This window comes from Copadichromis virginalis, linkage group LG17 (assembly GCF_057382275.1).
Source record: "Copadichromis virginalis isolate Kocher_CV1m ecotype Utaka linkage group LG17, C_Virginalis_male_GT1.1, whole genome shotgun sequence".
Classification (NCBI taxonomy): domain Eukaryota; kingdom Metazoa; phylum Chordata; class Actinopteri; order Cichliformes; family Cichlidae; genus Copadichromis; species Copadichromis virginalis.
In genome coordinates, this window is record NC_140634.1 from 34747596 (window position 1) to 34768174 (window position 20579).

Here is a 20579-nt window from a genome sequence, read left to right on the forward strand (position 1 = left end):
ACTCCAAACGTCAACTTTCGCAGAGCGCCAAGGCGCGCTGCTGCCGCCAGTAGGACAGGAGTGGAATTACAGCTCCCCCCACCGCCCCAAAAATAACAGCTGGGATTGACTGTTGAAAAAAAAAGTGAGCCAGCTGCTCACATTTCACCTGCTGCCGTGCCACTTGTTCGCGAGAACCCAACTTTCATTGGCTACAAGCAAATGTATTTACAGTTTAAAAACTGCAGCGCCAAAAAAGTCCGTTTACAGCAGGGTTGCAGCACTTGAACTTGGACAGCACTACATTTCTGGTAAGCATTTGGCAATTATGTAGATTTATCTAATCGTATAGTTGATACATATGTATGTAATACTTTTACAAAGCCTTCTAGCTTCTCAAACATCCAAAGCTTCACGTCCATTCACGTGCAAGAGCAACGTGGTACGCGGTTGGGTGTGGTGATAAAAGATGTGAGTAAACTTGAAGTTTAAAAGTTGAAGGATTTAAATCCACGCTTATATGTAGCAAATGTAAATAAACACTCCCATAAATATTTATATCAAACATTTGCATAATGACAGTCAAAAGTACAAACAAATGTAGAATTTTCCCTTTTTACATGTTCTCCTATCAATTTCTGTATGACAGTGAACGTAACGTCATTGGAAATCATTGGAGGGGGGTTGTGCAGCTGCATGAGCAGCTGGAATGAAAAACAATTCCAGTGAATTTCAGATTTGGAGGGAAAAGCCGTAATATGATGATGTCTGTCCCACATTCCACAAATTTCCACACAGCTTGTGGATGTAAAGTATGGGATGAAATAGTTTTAGTTAGCATCAAGAGACATCTATCCATCCATTCATTCGTACACAGCTCGTTTCTGAAGCCAGCTCTAAGTGAATCAACAGTAAAGAAAGGGAGAGAGAGAGAGAGAGAGAGAGAGAGAGAGAGAGAGAGAGAGGGGGAGGAAGTCATATCCAGGGTGAGGGGAGAGAGAGGGTGATTAGAGGCGAAGCAGGGAGAGGGGGGCACGTTCAGCACTGTGTCTTCAAGGCTCACTAAGATAAGCAGTCGATGAATTGTTTCAAGCCTATTTCTATTTGAACCTGGGCATATAAACTGCACACTACAGCTGTTTTGGAAGTTATACCAATGGATACTGTTATAGCAGCATGGGATGCACTGTGCTCCCATTCCACTGATGAACACATGAAAACTGTGCAGCGAAAGGAGGTAAGAAACTGATTTAATGTTTTAATTTGAAAGGAGATAATGTTAGAAATGATCTGATTTCAGCAGAATATGCACTGTGCCCATGAGTTTGTCTTTGCCAGAAGAAACAGATTACTGCAGAATATAATTTCACTGTATCTAAATATACACTCCTACGCTTTGTTTGACACACCTGCTGAACTGCTTGTTAACACAAATATCTCATCAGCCAGTCACATAAGAGCAATTTGGGCCATTTAGGCATGGTCAAAACAGCCTACTGAAGTTTAAACTGAGCATCAGAAGGAGGAAGATAGGTGATTTAAGTAATTTTGAATGTAAAAGGGTTGTTGATACCAGATCAAGTCAGGTCAAGTACTTCCAAAACTGCTGTTCTGCTCATATTTTCCCACACACCAAAGAGAAAGTATGCAGTGAGCAGCAGTTCTCTGGGCAAAAATCCATTTGTTGATGCCAGAGGTCAGAGGAGAATGGCTCGACTGCTTCAATTTAATAAGACAACACTACCACAAATAACCATGTGTTACAGTCAAGGTATGCAGAATACAGAATACAGCAGCAGAAGACCATACCGGGTGCCACTCCTGTTAGCTAAAAACAGGAAACTGAGGTTACAGTTCACACACAGGCTCACCAAAAGTGGACAAAAGATAACTGAAAAATCCTCTACTGTGACAGTGAGCTGGTAGTATCAGAAGACATAAGAGCATGGATCCATACTGCATTGGATCAACAGTTCAGGCTCGTTCTGGTGGTGTAGTGATTTGGGGGATATTTCTAGCCACACTTTAAACTGAGCATCATTTATACACCACAGCGTACCTGGCCAAAATCTCTGAGGGACGTTTCCAGCACCTTGTCGGTGAAGAATTAAGGCCATGACGGTAAAAAGGGATCCAGCCTGGTACAAGCAACATGTACCTAAAGGGGCCACTGATTGTATGTTTGCTAATAAAGTAAGATTGAAGTGGTGCTTTTTCTAATTCTAACTAGTATTGTGTATCTTGTTGCCAGGATGTATCTTCTAGCAAATGGTGTAGCTCTAAATGGCTTTTTTTATAGCCAGTCAGCTACCCTACAGCCTTAAGGGTGGTATGTAGTCCTTATGCACATCTGTCATATCATTTGGAGTGTATATCAATAAACAAATGATGGCAGGGGCCTCACATATGGGAAATCACCAAGCCCTGTTTTAGAGGACGCTGAACTACAAGAACATTGACCTCGAAGATGTGAAAGTACGAGAATTTGCACAGCAGCTTTGTCACTGCAGGGGTCAAATGTTTGGAAGTGGTGGAAAAACGAGTATACTACAATACACTAAAGGAGAGGAAAGAAAAGGCAGGCCCTAAATGACTGCTGAATGAAGTGTTAGTTAGTGTGATGAACTACTTCGGGGAGTTGCACTTGAGTCTCTGGCTGTCATGGTTTCTTTGATTTTGCCCAGCTGTCCTGTGGCCCGAATGCTGAAGTTTACCAGCTTAATGTTTAATCTACTAAAAATGCAATGTGAAGACTATATAACAGTGTAAAGCCGGATAGCTATTGTCAGTGGGAGCAAAACCACAACAACCGCTAATGTGCAATTCAACGAACAAGCAAAATCAGAGAAGATGCTGACAGAAGTTGCTTCTATGTCTCTCTTTCTCTCTCTCCCAGGTGTGCAGTGATCATGGAGGCCGCTGAGAGAATGAAAACAAAGCAAGATTACATCAACTCATCTATCAACAGGTTTGTATCTGACCAGGTTTACCAGTGAGGCATTAAAATAGGACATGGGCCTTCACAAATTTCTCCCTGAGCCCTGAGAAAATAAGAAACCCTGTTAGGCTGCCCTTTAATCATTACATCCATTAAGGGAAAGTCAGAAAAGGTCTTTCAACTTAAGGCTTCCCATTTCCTCCCGTTTATTTATTAAAACATAACAGTTTGATGAAATGGGCTCCAATCCAAGCATGTGTTTATTTAGCGAGGCCGATGAGAAGATGCTCGGTCATAGGCTTGTCCTCTGGCATTTACTCTCAGGATGGATTTTCCCACTGTCCAGAAAAAGACTGAATGTCCCCTAGCTGGCAGTCACTGTGACCATACTGGGAAGTTCAGGGAACTCTGCTAGCAGTAGGTTATTCTTTAATTGGTATTCCATTTATTTTCAATTTTTCTGATTGAATTTGGGAATGTGGAAAAGTATGCATTAAAAAAAAAAATCCAAATAAATGTTAACGTGTTATTCCAGGAGACCCGAGCTGGAGATGGTAGACTATGTTCGACAGATTTACCCAAGCCTCCAGTTCGCTTTATATTTTCTTTGTTCTTCCAAGTGGAAAAGTATATTTATTTGACTTTATTGCAGATGCTTCAATTTTGCATCATAGCTGAGGGTTTTTTCCACACACTAGGGGACAAAACCACAACTGTGCTCTGAAAGCCATTCTTTTCTATGGTTTCTATTCCTGCTGGCCGTGGCGACGTGAAATACGTTCACACAAGCCATCTATCCATACATTTGCTTCTGCTTATCCTTTTCAGGGTCCACTGGGGCGCTGGAGCCTAGGCAGGGTACACCCTGGACAGGTCGCCAGTCTGTCGCAGCGCATTCACACAATCATTACAATATATGACATGCATAAACTGTATGTAAACACCCACATGTGGTTGAAAAAAATGACATAAAACTTGCAGAGTGCAGCAGCCAGTGCAAGAGACATTTTGGGTTGTTCGATTTACCCGGAAGTTATCATTGCGTCATGTGATAATGTGCGATTTGCTTTTATATTTCAAGCATTTCTAAAATGATTTCCTATTTTTATTTTTAGGCTAAAGAGGGGCTCTCCGGTGGGGAAAAGTGGTTTCTGTTTCGCTTCAGTAGAAAACAAGGGAGGTGAGCACAGAAGAGAGGGAACACTAAAACACCCCTTTACCCCACTGGAAAACCTCATTAACCAGAAGGAAGAATCATCCATGATGGCCCACAGGAGGTCGAGCTTTGACCCTCAGAGCAATGACAATGCTCTCTTAGTAGGAGTCAAGCTGCCCAGATCAAATGGCTGCAGCATCAGGGACAAGATTTCACTATGGGAGGGCAAGGAACCCACTCATTCATCTCTAACCTCGGATAACGTGGGCCAAAGTAGCGGTGTAAAAAGGACAGACTGGCTGCCAAAAAGCAACAATAAATGTATAGAAGACAAGCAAAGTGCAGAAAGTTGCACAAAAGTAGCCCATAAGGAAAAGCAGGATCTTAGGAAAGAAAGTGTAGGAAAAAATGGAGATTCCAGGCCTTGTTCACCGGTTGAACCCACAAAACCTCAAAGAGGAGCATTCAATATCAGTAAGCCTGGTAGCAACCAAGTAAAGGAAGACTGTAAAAGAGTTGTAGTTCACAAAGAAAAACAAGAACACGAGAAAGAGAATGTAGAAAAACTTGGGGATTCAAGGCCCTGTTCGCCTACATCAACAGATAAACAGCAGGTGGGAACCCTGAAAAAAAGCATTGACAGGAGAGCAGCAGAACAGACGAGTCATGAGAAGAGAGCTGTATTCAGTCTTTTTAAAAAGCTGGAGGCTATGGGGGGGAACCATGGAAAAATGCCCCCAGAGCTTGGAAACTACTTCAGCCCACCGAGCAAGGACAAGCAGCTGGAGGTGAGGAAAAACGAATCTGAAGCTTTAGCTCAAAGAAGCACAGTTGCAAGATCTGGGACCAAAGAAAAGAAGGAGCAGCATGAAAATGTGTACACCGAGCCAGGTGCACCCCCCATCAACCCCGTCCCTAAACCCCAACGAACCTTCCAGCACCCAGCTACTGCCTCCCTGGGAAGGAGGCAAGGCAGAGGGCAGAGGAACCTCCCGCCACTACCGTCAGTAGCTTCGAAAACTTCCTTGAAACCTCCCTCTGGCATCTACGGAAGACCCAGAGGTGAGAGAGTCCGGGACAGCTTCAACAGGTATCCATGGATTAGAAAGATTATTTGCTTGGTGAAGTTATGCCAGCTGTATGTAATGTATTAACTCATGCTTTCATCTCATGATGACAGGAGATCCTTTGAGTTCGAAGACCTTGCGGGGTCAAATGGTCTGCTCTTCTCTCGCTCGCTGTCTCAGGAACATCACTATGAAGACATCCTGGGTCAGACACCAACCTGCATTATCCATTGAATACCTTTATGAGCAAATTGTAGTGGAAGTGTAGTTAGATGGGATGCAGTTGATTCCAGAGCTGAGTTTTTTCCTCTTCTACATGCTAATTGTAACATGCAGATACAGTATTCAGCAGAAAACAATCAAGTATGAGTACAATTTTTGTTAAACGTGTAAAAAAAAAACAACCCCTCCTCAAAACTGCCAGGTAAACTACTTTACCACTTTTACTGCATCAGAAATTAAGTCCAAAGTGTCATGGCAGGACTGCAGCCCTGCTTCACTGTAAAATACTGAATAATGTTAACTTTGTGCACAATTATCAGACATGCTTGAAAACTTGCGTCAAATGCGTTACTTCTGGTTTTTCTGCAGACTCGTCAAATGAGAACCCGTATGAGGATATAGAGTTGGAGAGCCAATGCTCCCAGCAGTCTTTACCTTCCTCTCCTGGTGCTGACACTGCTAAGGTTAAAGTATACCCTGAACTTGAAACAGCAACTACTTGGTTTCAGTAGTTAGAAATAATTATGGTTATTATTATTTATTTATTTTCTGTCCATAGGCCTCCAGACCAGGGTTCTTCAGGCAGAATTCAGGCAGAAGCTTTAAGCTGCTGGACATGCGGAGAACCAACCAGCAGATCCATAGCACTGGAAGCAGTAGAGGTGTTTCATCTCCACCCCAGCTCAGCCCTCCATCTACCCCCACCGGACCTGAACAAGCCTCCTGGCTGCCCGGGGATTCCTATGGCCGCACCTGCCGGAGAATACCGACGGTCTGTGTTTGTGCATGTTTTTTTTTTTTTTTTGCTGCAGAATCTTATCACATCCATTTTGAACAGTCAGTTTCTTTTATTAACCCTGGCAAATTATTAAGCACATACTATTTAAGACTAATTTGCATGGTTAGTGCTAGTTTTTTACTGGAATGACAACAGCTGGGCACTGATTTAGTGTTTTTAATTGGAGAAAACAAGCACTGCACTGTTTTGCTAGTGATGGATTAGTAGTTGTACCTCGCTTAAGAGCAAAAATAATCCTTTCCTCACTTTTTCAACTTTCCTACTGGAATGTACTGAAGTCGGGGGTGACTTTGCTCCCAGTTCTGATTTCCGAAGCAAATGGAACGTTGCATTAGATTAGGTATCACTGTGTTGGTGTTGTTCCTGGATAATCAAAATAAATGTTGATCCAGCTTCTGCAAGGGACCAATCATGTCATAAGTTTGTGACATGGAAACATCATCACACCACACACCATAACCATAACCCTCAACTCCAATCCTAACTGCCTCCGTTTTTGGATATTTTCCTATACATCAGATACAGCCTCTTTGCACACAGATATCACGCAGTAGTATTTACTGGCACTGAGACATATTTTTATTTATTCCTTTGGACAGGTTGTACTCAGGATCAACAGCATATTTGAAACTCGGTCCAGGAAAAAGCATCTCAGAAGGATCTATCATTATGCTGAGACAAGCTCGGGCAGAGGTGACAGTGTTAAAAGGAATGAAAATTGATTGTAATATTTATTTTACTGTCTAGTAAGTTTGTATTTTTGGGTTTTAATTTACAGTAACAGATGAGAACAGTGACTCTGAGAGTGAAATTGAAGAAAGAGCAAAAGGTAGGGTTTCAATTATTCATTTATCTGTCATTGTTTCTTTATTTTTCACACTGAGGTGTATAATAGTGCTCTGGCTTACATCCTTTCTTCCAGCTCACCGCCAGCGTCTCGTGTCGGTGAAGTCTATACTGAGCCAGCCGAGCCAGGCTCAGGTCCACACCAGAAGACACTCACTCGAACAGGAGCTCCATCAGCGCAAACTTTTTGAATATTTCCTGGTTGTGTCGCTGCAGAAATCAAAGGCTGGAGCGCACTATCTACCAGAGGTCACACAGCAGTTCCCTCCTAAGGTCCTTGAATCATGTCTCATTTTTGTAGTAGTTTAATTTAAGACCAAATACATTAAAAAAGAAGAAATGCAAGAAGTGGTAACTGATCTTAAATCTCTCACCTCATTTTAACTGCAGCTGGAGCGAACCTTCAAGTTCATGAGGGAGACGGAGGATCAACTGAGGATCATTCCTCAGTTCTGCTTTCCTGATGCTAAAGACTGGGAGCCGGTGGAGAGATACCCAAGGTGAGGAGTGTGAAATGAACAGGGCGACACACTTATCTCAATATAATAAACACTGAAAATTCAACTCTTTATACCACGGGAAACACTATCAATTTCATTAATAGTGTTGACTTTTACAGTATATGTGTATTTTCTCTTTGAAAAGTAAAAATACACTAATTATATTTTTGTCATGGCTCTTCCCTCGCAGTGAGATGTTCTCATTTGTTTTGACTGGAGTGGATGGGAGCCGAAGGTTTGGATACTGCCGGCGTTTACTGGTAAATAGAAATCGTGTGCCGTCACCGAACAGGAAGTAGCTAAATACCACAATGACGGCTGAGTAAATAAGCATACCAGAATAGTGTGCCTGCGCCTGTGGGAAAACAGCCCATCTCAGACTCTGGGCGGAAATGTGTGAGACTGGGAACTGTGTATGTGCGGGTGCGCATGTGTTTCTGCTTATGCATTTCTGTAGGAGGAGTGTGTGTATTGCAATACTGTTGATTTATATACTAGTCTGTCCTCATGTCTAGGAGTACACTAGTGAGTATTATGTGTCATATTTTCATCTTTTTCTCACAGCCTAGTGGAAAAGGCAAACGTCTGCCAGAGGTCTATTGTATTGTCAGCCATCTTGGCTGCTTCAACTTGTTCTCCAAGGTAAATCACTCCTCCGCAGATAGCATCCTTTATTACCCTATATTGTCATTGTCCATGTCCATGTACAACAAAATTATGGGCACTCCACACCAACTGTGTAGGAATAATGTATAGATAGTAAGACACCGGGAATAAATAACAAACAGGACAAATATATACAGTCAAAAGGGATATATACAAAAAAAGAGAAAGGGACACATTGGAGACAAAGTGCTTGGAAATAGTGGAAGAGTCTGTATGCGAGTGGCCTGAGTGATGAGGGTTACTCAGACCATGGCGCAGATTAATATTGTGAGTGGGCAGGGGTGGGGTGTGGGGGGATAGTGCTTGTTAACAGTCTGAATGGCCCAGGGAAAGAAGCTGTTTGTGAGTCTGGAGGTGTGCGACCTGATTGACCCGAGGCACTGACCAGGTTGCAGCAGGTCAAACAGGTGGTGGGCGGGGTGCAAGGGATTACCTATGATGGCTCTGGTTTTGCTGGGAGAGGAGGATCTGGCGATGGCCTCCAGGGGTGACAGAGGGCAGCCACTGATTTTTTTTTGTTTTGGGTGGTGTTAATTATCCTCTGTGCAGCCTTCCTATTCTCAGTAGTGACCCCTTCATACCAAACACCCAGGCAGTAGGAGAGCACCCTCTCCACCGAGGAGCGTTAGAAGGCCAGCAGCAGCTTCTGGTCCCAGTTATTCTTCCTCAGGACACGGAGGAAGTGCAGCCGCTGCGGGGCTTTCTTTAAGGGGCGTTGGTGTTGTGGGTCCAGGTGAGATCGGTGGAGATGTGGGTGCCTGGAAATGAAGGTGGAGACAGATTCCACATGTTCTCCACTTAAGATGAGAGGGTGGTGGACCTGCCTGTGCCTCCTGAAGTCCATCATGAGTTCTTTTGTTTTAAGGATGTTCAGCTTTGGGTAATTTTCTGAGCACCAGCGGGACAAGTTCTCTACCTACGCCCTATACACTGTCTCATCTCCATCAAATATGAGCCCAACCACAGTGGTCTCATCAGCATACTTGACAATAACAATGGTTAGATGGGTTGGTGTAGAGTAGGGGGCTGAGAGGGCAGCCTTGCGGGGATCTGATACTGAGTGACACCAATAAACAACCTTTATTTGTCACATACACAATGTAGTGAAATGCTTGTGTCTGAGCTGCAGCATTCCAGGGCTTGTTTTTTGGGGTTTTTTTTTAGCATGGCGGGTCTAGCCAGGACCCTTACTGGATAGCGGGTGGGAATCGAACTTGTGACTCCTGCTCCAAAGGTGTGTAGTCTTACTATCCAGAACCATGTCTGATCAGTTTGATCAGAGCCTGTACGTCACTCATCATCCAAGGTTTTTTAGTTAGGAAAAACCCAGATGGTTTTGGTCACTGTCACATTCTCTACGCAGCACTTACTGTAGAAAGGGACAGACTGAGTAAAGGTCTCCATGTCCTGCTGTTCAAAGATGGACCAGTCTGTCAAAACAGTCCTGTGGCTGGAGGATCATCTGGCCACATTTAATGACCTGGGTGCTTCAAGGGGTTTGTTTCCTGAGCAGGGTGTAAGCAGGGATGAGGAGCAGAGAGTGGTGGTTAGATTAAGGAAACTTAATATGTTGGTGGAATTTGGGGAGTACAGATTACAAATGAAATTAAGATTGTTTTATATGCACGCATTCTAGGTGCTGGATGAGGTGGAGAGGCGCAGGGCTCTGTCTCCTGCCTTGGTCCAGCCTTTCATGAGAGCCATCATGGAGGCCCAGTTTCCAGCTCCTAGGAAAACCATCACCATCAAAACTTTTCTTCCTGGTTCAGGCACTGAGGTGAGCGACAGTGGAACCCCCCCCACCCCCCAAAAAAGTAACAAACTGTAAGAAAAAGTCAGATAAAATAGTTAAAAATGTCTTTTTATTTGGAATCCTAAGCATAAATCAAATAATCTGCTAAGAACATTGGCATTTTTTTTGACCAGATTTTGAAATTTAAATCTCACTATACAAAATTCATCCAGTTTTGTTTCTTTCATCTAAAAAAACACTGCAAAAAAATGAAACCTTTATTGACACCCAGTAATTTGGAACTTTTACTACATTTTTTTCCTACACATGTAAAGATTTGACAAAATATTTGCTGGCTAAATGTTTTTGCATTTTTGCCTAGCAGTTGTGGATGAACAGCTTATACAGTTCGCTAACCATAACTAGAGCTGAAAGTAGTTCAGATCCAGATTAAAATGACTTGAAATGAACATATTTAGAACCGAATGATGGAATGGATTTGTCAGTCCATCAGACACAACTTTGGTGTTACATTGAGTAAGCTGACAGGATCAAATCTTTTAGGTGATGGAGCTCTGTCGACCCTCTGACTCACGCCTGGAGCATGTGGATTTTGAATGTCTGTTCTCCTGCTTGAGTCTGCGCCTGCTTCTCAGGGTTTTTGGCTCTCTGCTGCTAGAGAGGCGAGTCATCTTCACAGCAGACAAGCTCAGGTTTGTCCCTTCATTTAAGCCATATTGTCTGTACACCAAAATCCATATCTTCCAGCTATATATGAAGCTGTACTGTTTATGCAGTTATGAAAATGGCAAATATTAGTTGAAAGCAGCAGGGGTGTTTTACGATAAAGTTACAGGATATGTGGGTGGTCTAGACTCACAATTTTAAATAAATTTAAGGCAGTCCCAGTTTTATTTAGGGAACATACCAGAGAGCTAAGGCCAGCTGAGTTGTTGACGTGTTGGGACTGGTTTGTTTGCTCTGCTGAAAGCCACTGGGAGTCAGAAAGATCAGCCACAGTAGTAGAAGACAGGAATGCAAAGTGCAGTGATGTAAATGAAAGAAGTCTGTAGGCTTGGTTTTCTCTCAGGGCAATGGTATTACATTAGAGAATGGCTAGTCTCTATTTAGACTGTGGTGCCCTCATGCGGTGAGAATAACTGATAATTCTCTCCTTTGTCTCATATAGACTAAAAGGGAAAGTCAGTTTTGTTTTGTTTTTTTAAATTAAAATTCATTAAAAGCTCAATTTAATAATGTTCCACTGTTGTGTTCTCTGCTCCCTCCTTTAGTACTCTTTCCCAATGCTGTCATGCAGTCGTGGCATTGCTCTACCCCTTTGTATGGCAGCACACTTACATCCCAGTGCTGCCCTCAGCTATGCTCGACATCGTCTGCACACCAACCCCTTTCATCGTGGGCCTGCTGTCCAGCTCCCTGCCCCAACTCACTGAGCTGCCCCTGGAGGAGGTCAGAGGAGTAATACAAGTGTCACTGCAATCATATAGGAATACATTACTTATGAGCTGCTGTGCAGAGAAATAACCTTTTTTCTGTGTACAGGTTCTGGTTGTGGATCTTGGGAATAGTCGATTTCTCAGACAGGTCAGATATTTTTAAAGGCGTGTGTGTGTGTGTTTATGGTTTGTCACACTCTGTATCTGTGTAGATGAAATTGTTTCAGCCTCACCCAGACTTTCTCAAAAAAAAAAAAGCGTTGTAGCCAAAGAAAAATTAAAAAAAAGCCTTAAATGTGTATTGTTTTTCAAATGGTCAGTGCGTATGTGACTTCTTATAGAAGCCTGCTTCCAGCACTGGAAAAAAAAGGTGCTTTCTGTCACCCAGAAGTTAAAACTTCTAGTTATATTCACAGAAGTCTGAGTTAGTAAGTTGAGATTTTAAGATAATAACCTGAAACTTTGACTTCTGGGCGACAAAAAAATGTTTGTTTTTTCAGTGGCAGAAAGTTTCCATAACTGTTCTTAGCTAGTCATAGAGCAAAGAAATCAAAGGTAGTTATACCATAACGTAAGTGCTTTTGCAGCAAGAGAAAGTTTACAGCACTTTTTGTATTGACTTCACTTTTTTGAGATCTAGAGGCTATATTTATCTTTCATAATGTTTCCAAGGTTACATCTACCTATCTATGGTTTATGAATACATTTTCTTTCCTGTTATCTCACATTTAGTTGGACGATGAAGACTCCATCCTGCCACCTAAGCTTCAGACGGCTCTGGAGAATGTTCTGGAGAGGCGAAGAGAGCTTGCTAATGAGCGAGGAGGAGATACAAGCAGCGGTGAGTCAAACTGAGGACTTTTTTCTATGACTCTACAGTGTCATAGAGGCTTCTTTGGTGGCTTTGAGGCTTCTTTATGGTTAAACCTAGAACACAAACATGGTTGTGGTGACAACGCTTATGTGCTTTAATGTGGATCTGCTGTATATTTACCATGTTTACCACCAGGTTTTAGTTGGTGCCAGAGAAAAAGTCAGTAGTCACTGTAGTTCAAAGACTTGATCCCCTAATAATTTGGAATGTCATGAAATAATTCATACTGGGGTAAAGGGATAGAAAGACTAACTAGAAGATAAAAATTTCTGTAAACATCTTTTTGAACATTATGTAAATGGTTGATCAGCAAGTCGACTTTGTTATGTTTTATATTACCACGTCTAACATCCCGTCTCCAGACTCAGGCCATCTTAGCACCATTGTGTCCGAGGCCTTTGTTCGATTCTTTGTGGAGCTGGTAGGCCACTATCCTCTCTTCATCACCGGCGAAAGGGAGGACGGCTACTCCTCTTCATCCTCCTCCCCTGCCTCGTCCTTCTTTCAGCGAGAGGGTTTTCGCAAAGCCATCCCATCCAAAACCGTGCGCCGCTTCTTAGAGATCTTCATGGAGACGCAGATGTTTGGCTGGTTCATCCAGGAGAGGGAGCTTCATAGGCAGGCTCTCAGAGGTACAGAGGCACAGCAGAAAGAACAGGAATTTTGTCTCAAAGTGTGTTTTTTCCCAGAGGTTTCTTCCTGTTGAAAGGGAGTTTTTCCTTCCCACTGTTGCCAAGTGTATGCTCATAGGGGCTCATCTGATTGTTGGGGTTTTCTCTGTAATACCTCATAGTAAAGCCTTGAGAGCACTTTGAGTTGTTTTATCCCCCATTTTCAAAGGCTCAAAAGTAATTGGTCAAAGTAATATCATTTTAAATCAAAAGATTTTTTTATACTTGGGTCAGAATCCTTTTGCAGCCAACGACTGCCTGAGGTCTAGAACTCCTCATCTGGGGCCTTTCTGTGTGGAGTTTGCACTTTCTCCAGTTCTCTCCAAGTACTACATCATCTTCCAGTCCAAAGACATCATAATTAGAATAACTGGTGACTCTAGATTGGCCATAAGTGACTGGTGACTTTTACAGACAGGATGGATAAATTTAATGGGTATGGGTGATGGGTTCTTCTAGCTCTTCATGATTGTTTTTGTTTTGCTTCTTTTAATCTCACCAGGACTGTTTGAAGTGAGAGTGCAGGAGTATCTGGATTCTATCCATGATAATGAACATAGGAGGGTTAACAGGTTTCTCAAAGGCTTGGGTAAGGAAACAACTGCTTTATATACACTGCTCAAAAAAAATTAAAGGAACTCTTCTTAAGGAGTGTGTAACATCAAGTCAGTGAAACCTTTGGGATATTGATTTGGTCAGTTAAGTAGCAGAGGGGGTTGTTAAACAGTTTCAGTTGCTTTGGTGAAATTAACAACAGGGCGACTTTTTTTCACTAGTTTTGTATTTGGCTAGGGTCAGTGTCACTAATGAGGTGATACCTGGACCCTACAGAGGTTGCACAGATAGTCCAACTACTCCAGGATGGCACATCAATACGTGCCATTGCCAGGTTTGTTGTGTCTCCCTGCACAGTCTCAAGAGCATGGAGGAGAATATAGCAGACAGGCTTTACTCTAGAATGGCTCTTAATCTATCAGTAGGACTGACATATAGGCAATGACACTCTGACTGCCATTAGGTATTGGGATGAAATCCTTACACCCGTTGTCAGACATTACATTGGTGCAGTGAGTCCAGCCTAATGTGGTCAGAGTATGCAGATATGATACCATGATACCATTGGCAGATTCCCACATCTAGGAGCTCTGTGGTGCCATGGTCCAGACCTAGGAGGAGATCCTCCAGGACACCATCTAGAGCATGCCCCAACGCTGTCAGGCATGCATACAAGCACATAGGCACCATATAAGCTACTGACTACTATTTTGAGTTGATTAATGAAATTTTAGTAAAATGGACAAACCTGCTGCATCATTTTTTCCAATTTGATTTTTGAAATCTCTTTGAATGCAGCCCTCTGTAGGTTGATACTTTTTATTTTGATCAAAGATATGGCATGCATTTATTCCACATTACCTTTCAAATTGTTCCTTTAATTTTTTTGAGGAAAATATTGTTTTGGGCTCATTCTCACTTTTGGTCACTTTGTGTGTGTGTCTTTTTTTTGTTCCAGGAAACAAAATGAAATTTCTTTCAAAGAAATAATACAACAAATAAAGCACTGAAACCAGGAAAGTCTTGAAGAACTACTAATGTAACAAAGAAAAACACAACCAAATTTTGTTCATCCTGATTTATGTCACTGAACGAGGGATTTTGCAAACAAATTAATCCTGCCAAGGGAAAAATGCTGCTGCATGTCACACAGATGAAAAACCTTGTTGATCCTTTTTATAACAGGATTCTTCAGACATCATCAGTTTATGCATGTCTGGTTTTGTGTTTGGTGTGTTGCTGTGAGCTACATATGGCTGAGGAATTAACCTGGATTAATGGGAAATAAATAGACTGATTAGTAGTAACAGTGGTAGTCTGGATTTGAATATAAGTTAAAGTGAAAGAAGCGTTCGCAGTAATCTTTTAAATCCACCAGGGGGCAGTAGTATATTTTTGCTGTTCAGACATATTTTGACAGTGACTGACCACAAAGTTACACCAAATAGCATTTCAGTTTTCTTTTATTCATAACATGACAACATCACATGCACTTTGAATAAATATCCTCTGGCTATGCTGTGGTGATTTCTTGTCTCGATGCTGTCATATTTTTTTCGTTGCCATCAAAGCAAATGGCAATATGTCATACAACCGTTGCATTACATGTTTAGATTCTCAGTGCCATTTTTGTAAATGTCTTTTCTCTCTCTTCCTCCTCCAGTTTGCACATTTTCAAATGATGAGCTTACTTTATGGTAAATACAAGATGTATCCAATGACACGGTGCAAATTTTACAATTTCCGTTTGTTACACGCTGGGAACAAGAGAATCAAAGCCGAGGGAATTGCACTCACTCATCATTTGTGTGCCAGTTTTATAACATGAGTAATCCACATGCCACCAGTTCCCTAACTACTGGCTGATGTGTTTGTATGTTTGAAGGTATTTGGTTCTTTCCTTTTCTTTCTTTCTTTTCTTTTTCTTCTTTTACTACAAAGAGCCTTGGTTCAGGGTTGGTGGCAGCTTTACTATTTTAGTCTCTGAGTCATGGAAACAAAGCAGATCCTCAGCCCACAAAGAGGAAACATCTTTGTCAGCAGGAAAACATAACACAGGTGCAGAGCAGAGCATAGTAGCGTATTGTCTTAGGGATGGTATGTTCAGTCCTTGCCTGTTGGGCACGCCTGAGAGCCCCTAACCTGTTACCTTGTAAATGGCAAGTTCACACACAGGCTCGCTGACACACTTGCTGATTCTAAACACAGATGGCCAAAGTGCAAAATCTATATTAAACAGACACACCAGACTTTAAAACCCACACGGTTCACATTTACTTCAGTACTTGCCAATCAGCCTTTGGGGCTGAAGTGTAGAGTACAAAAGTGCCAAAAACTGCAATTCCTCATAGGTTAACTCTGAGAAACTACAGTGACATCACCTGTTGTTTGGTGAAATCCCATTGTGAAGGCTTGAGATAAACATTTTTGACATAATCTTAGGGTTTTGAAACTGGGTGTAGATAAGGAGCAGACATGAATGCGAAACCATATAATCATTGGCTGATGACCTGGCAAACACAAATTAGTAGCCTATCCTATATAATGCTCCCATCTAACCCTTAGAATGACCATAATTTACTAAATGGACGGTCGGTCCTGAAATGAGCAACTGGCACCATCAGCTCAGCTGGAAGGAGGTTAATGAGATTCTGTTAGAGGGCAATAGAGGCCAAAACTGTTTTTGGCCTCTATTGCCCATTTTAGAACCCAGCCAAAATTTCAGTGATTTAGCTTTTTGAAATTTCAAAGATTAAAAAGAAACGGAAGAAACACCTTAAAGCAAGCTATGAGTTTTGTTATTGCAAAGTTTGCTGCACCAGAGGGCGCCCTGCAGTCCTGCTTTCCTGTTGACATGAAAATATTTTAGAAAAATACAAAGTCACATTTAATCAACAACATTATATAAGATCCAGTTCAAAGTCAATACAAATACACAATTTGAACATGGAGATGAGAGACGATGAAGGGATAGTTAAGCGCTTCTGACAGGGCTGTGGGGGCAATAAAAACACGTGTTCCCTGAATACACATGTTCAGTCGGGCTGTCACAGAGTAACAAATGTGAAAATCATACCACAACTTCCTATCTGGCTCCCAAGGTGGGAAGGCTGCTGTGCTGTGGGACAGGAGTCATCTCAGGAAGATGAATGGATGTGGTGAGAGAAGAGCACGGACAGCGGCTGGAATGTTTGCTCAACCCACTCAGGTTCTTGGAGTTATGAGTATGTGTGTGTGTCTGTGTGCGCTTGTGTGTGTAGAGAGGGGTGAACCCCAAACCCAGTGTATCACATACTGTTTCCTGCTTAACACCTGGCTGCGGTTCAGGACAACCAGCTCGTTAGCGAGGAGGTAATTATGGTTCCGATTAATTCCAGTCAGCAGGGGTTGACCCCCGAAGCCTTACATCCTGCACTGGTGTATTTCCACAGCAAACTTCCCAGTGGAATATCTCCCACTGCTGAAAACACAAATGTCATGTGTTTTCAGTCAGCGAGAGAGGACTCTTATCTGGCACTTAGAGGCAACAATAGCTTGTTGAAACTTCGATAATTCTCGCTAAGTCCCTTTCACGGGTGCCTATTACCTAACTGCATTCCACCTTTAAGAGATGCTACACAGTGGTACCCTGACTTGAGCACAGCTACCTGCTGCAAAGCTCAGCTTGGCAATACAATGTAAGCCTGCAGGTAGGCTCACTATTCTCAGCAGAAATAAAATCATACAAATATCATGGCCCATTAAAACCAGCAGCTATTTCAACTGGAAAATCTCTTCAGAGATACGCCGACCTCATTTCGAGGCTTGAAAACCAGTGTTCGCAACTCTCTTGAGGCTGCCTCTGCTATTTACATGATTTATGGTGTCATTTATGGAGGCGTGGAGGTGCGGCAAGCAAAAGCAGCACTTTGCATTAATCAAAATGAAAAGTGCTATGTCGTTTTCTGCCATTTTGTTTTCAATTTTTTCTACCTTCTCTCCCACAACCCTCAATCAAAAAGGGCATTGTGGTTAGACTCCAGACGGATTTGGATTTTTTTTAAAAAAAGAAAAAAAAGCTCAGGGTGTTTCTAAACCCCAGGTGCTGCATGAAATTTTTCACAAATTTTGTGTGCCTAGGGTTTTCAAGTTATCACTACACAAATACGGTGCCTGGGGGGATGCCCATACAGTGCGCTTGTGCTTGCTGAAAGTTGGGGAAACCTTCCTATTTAGTCCAAAACATCTCACAGTAGTTCAACTTGCTTGATTCTGGCTGAAGAAAAGTAAGAAAGTAGGGAAGAATTTGATATCTGAGAAACTCTGATTGACCATGCACACTGAAAAATGCATGCAGATGTACACTACACACACACTCAGATGCACTGAAAGTTTCCTGAACTTGCACCCGTCAGCTTGTTTTTCAGAGCTGCAGGTGCAGTGTCCAGCTGCAGCACTGCCATACATGCCAGCGGCTTGAATCATTTCTCCCCCAACCACCCCTCTTCTGAGGAGGAGCCATCAAAGCATATGGAGAACATAACAGCGAGGCAGGAGGAGGTGGGGAAGGAGAACAGTGGAAACAGTGGAAAGAGGAGGAAAAGAAGAGGTGAAGTGGTAGGTGTAGAGGAGAGAGAAGGGGATTAGGAGGGGAGCGTTTCCATTCCCCTGCTGCTATGCTTGACCAGAAGCTAGCAAAGAGGACGAAAGAAGTGTAAGGAGGGGAAAAGGAGAGAATGGGGCGCTGAACATGTAACACAAGGGTAGTGTGAGAAGAGGAAAATAAGTGTGGGTTGTGTGTTTGACCTCTTTTTCTTGCCCTCTTCCTTTAATCTCAGATTTTGAAAGGAGGAGAAACGGTGAGGCTCAGAAATAGAATTCGAAAGGGGGAGAAAGAAGAGTAGTGGGGGGGTGGGGTGGGGGGGGGGGGGGGGGGCATTGAAGCTCAGGCCACACACATAGATTTCCAGGCCTGAGGGTGCGTCAGTCAGGCCTGTCTGCATGTGGTCTCCTATACGTGTCCAAGTTTATCCACACCACTATTACACCACCATTAGTCGTGGCAACCGATGACAAGGGTTAAGATCCTCCGCTCGTCCTGTTTTGTTGTTTTTTTCCTTCTATAAGTCGTTCAGCTCTAAGGATCTTTTAAAGGGTCATACCCCTAATTTCTTTTAAAGTTTCCTATCTCACCGCTGTCTGACTTTGTGTCTCCGCCGAACACGGAGAGGAGTCAGTCTGGAGCCTGCAGAGTGGACGTGGACAAACACACTCATGCACACATAGACTAGTTGCAGGGGATTGTTTGTCAGGATAGTTACAGGGTGGTCTGGTGTTTAAGTGTCGGTATGTCGGCTCATGTCTCTCTTAATGTGGTTTTGAATGTGTGGATGTTGTGCGTGTCTGAGGACTCTGAGCGGTTATATTAAGTCTTGTGGAAACGTAATAAGCACGAGGATTCAAGCGTTTATTTTTTTAGGTTTTCCTCGAGAAAATTCACTGGCGTAGAGACAAGAAATGAAACAAGGTGAAAAATCACCCCTTATCACCTATGTGGTATAATAAACCTTTAAAAAAATATCTTCACACAGTCTAAGTGTAAACATTTTGTGTTTGAAATTTCCACAAGGAATTAAATTTTTAAGTTATTTTTGCAGATATTTATAATAAGTTTAGTGAAAATCAAATAGAAATCTTATATAATGATAGTACTAAATGAATTAATAATAAATTAACAATTAAATGTACATCTGTATCTGTATCCAGTATCAGGGAAATCCATCTAGTGGAGAGATCTCACCTGAAAACAAAAAGGAACAAATTACAATTAAGCAACACTAATAAAAAGATTGCTGTAGTCATATTACCAATTGGTTTTAAAGCCTCAAGTGTTGCCTCTTGGCTGTTGCTGTTTTTTTGAAGTCAGAAGTGGCCATATTTAGAAGACAGGATTTATGTTGCGCTCTTTTTACCTCTGAACTCAGATGATGGAGAAACGTCACAGAGTTTAATATATTCCAGTAGTAAAGTCGAAAAAAAATGGAAAAACTGGATTTTTTTTACGCATCACTAGTAATATAGAGTAATGACGTTTCTTTTGCACTTAAAAACACCAGCCATCCTGGGGCGCACTGACAGAGGCGAGGCTGCCAGAAACTGGCGGCACCGGGCCCTCTGACCACCACCAGTAGGCAACGGGTGAAGTGTCTTGCCCAAGGACACAACGACCGAGACTGTCCAAGCCGGGGCTCGAACCGGCGACCTTCCGATTACAAGGCAAACTCCTAACTCTTGAGCCACGATCGCCCACATTATCTGTGACCACCATTACCTTCACCCTCAACAACTTCTCAAGCGCTTCTCTGAGCCCTTGGTATTTCTCAAGCTTCTTGTGTTCCTTCTTTCTGATGTTGCTGTCATTGGGAACCGCTACATCTATCACTATGGCCATCTTCTTCTGTTTGTCTACCACCACTATGTCCAGTTGGTTAGCCACCACCATTTTGTCCATACTGTGCAGGGGCCTGTCCTTCCATGATGGTGCCTCCTCTTCCTCCTCATTCTTGGGTTTCTGCTACTTGAGGTATTCCACTGAGCACGCAATCTGTTGGGGCCATCTTCCTGATGTATTCATGGATGTTCGTTGTCTCATCCTGGACCGTGGTGCTGACACTCACCAGTCCCTGGCCCCCTTCCTTCCGCTTAGCATACAGCCTCACGGTGCTGGACTTGAGGTGAAACCCTCCATGCATGGTCAGGAGCTTCCTTGTCTTGATGTCAGTGGCTTCTATCTCTTCTTTTGGCCAACTTATTATCCCAGCAGGGTACCTGATCACGGGCAGGTGTTGATAGCCCGGATCTTGTTCTTACCGTTCAGCTGACTTCTCAGGACTTGCCTGACCCTCTGCAGGTATTTGGTGGTTGCAGTTTTTCTAGCGACCTCTTCATGGTTCCCATTTGCCTGCGGGATCCCCAGATACTTGTAGCTGTCCTCCATGTCTGCAATGTTGCCTTCTGGTAGTTTGATCCCCTCAGTTCTGACTACCTTCCCTCTCTTTGTTATCATCCGACTACATTTCTCCAGTCCGAATGACATTCCAATATCATTGCTGTATATCCTGGTAGTGTGGATCAGTGA

The 20579-nt window shown here is 42.7% G+C and overlaps 1 protein-coding gene across 2 annotated transcripts; it reads left to right on the forward strand.

Moving 5' to 3' along the window:
• The first annotated feature begins 60 nt into the window (after nucleotides 1–60).
• LOC146689805 (DENN domain-containing protein 2A-like) lies at nucleotides 61–14981 on the forward strand. Of its 2 annotated transcripts, none has more exons than XM_085437640.1 (20): nucleotides 61–290; nucleotides 2876–2947; nucleotides 4033–5163; nucleotides 5254–5345; nucleotides 5732–5826; nucleotides 5922–6134; nucleotides 6761–6854; nucleotides 6940–6990; nucleotides 7084–7280; nucleotides 7398–7507; nucleotides 7698–7767; nucleotides 8072–8149; nucleotides 9810–9950; nucleotides 10470–10618; nucleotides 11198–11375; nucleotides 11469–11510; nucleotides 12095–12203; nucleotides 12599–12868; nucleotides 13410–13496; nucleotides 14421–14981. In XM_085437640.1, exons 2-20 carry the CDS (start codon nucleotides 2889–2891, stop codon nucleotides 14450–14452), a joined length of 3198 nt encoding a protein of 1065 aa, XP_085293766.1. In that variant the 5' UTR covers nucleotides 61–290; nucleotides 2876–2888; the 3' UTR covers nucleotides 14453–14981. The 2 variants fall into 2 exon arrangements, with proteins under 2 accessions (XP_085293766.1, XP_085293765.1); XM_085437639.1 differs by lacking the exon at nucleotides 61–290 and adding an exon at nucleotides 1085–1216.
• The last annotated feature ends 5598 nt before the right edge of the window (nucleotides 14982–20579 follow it).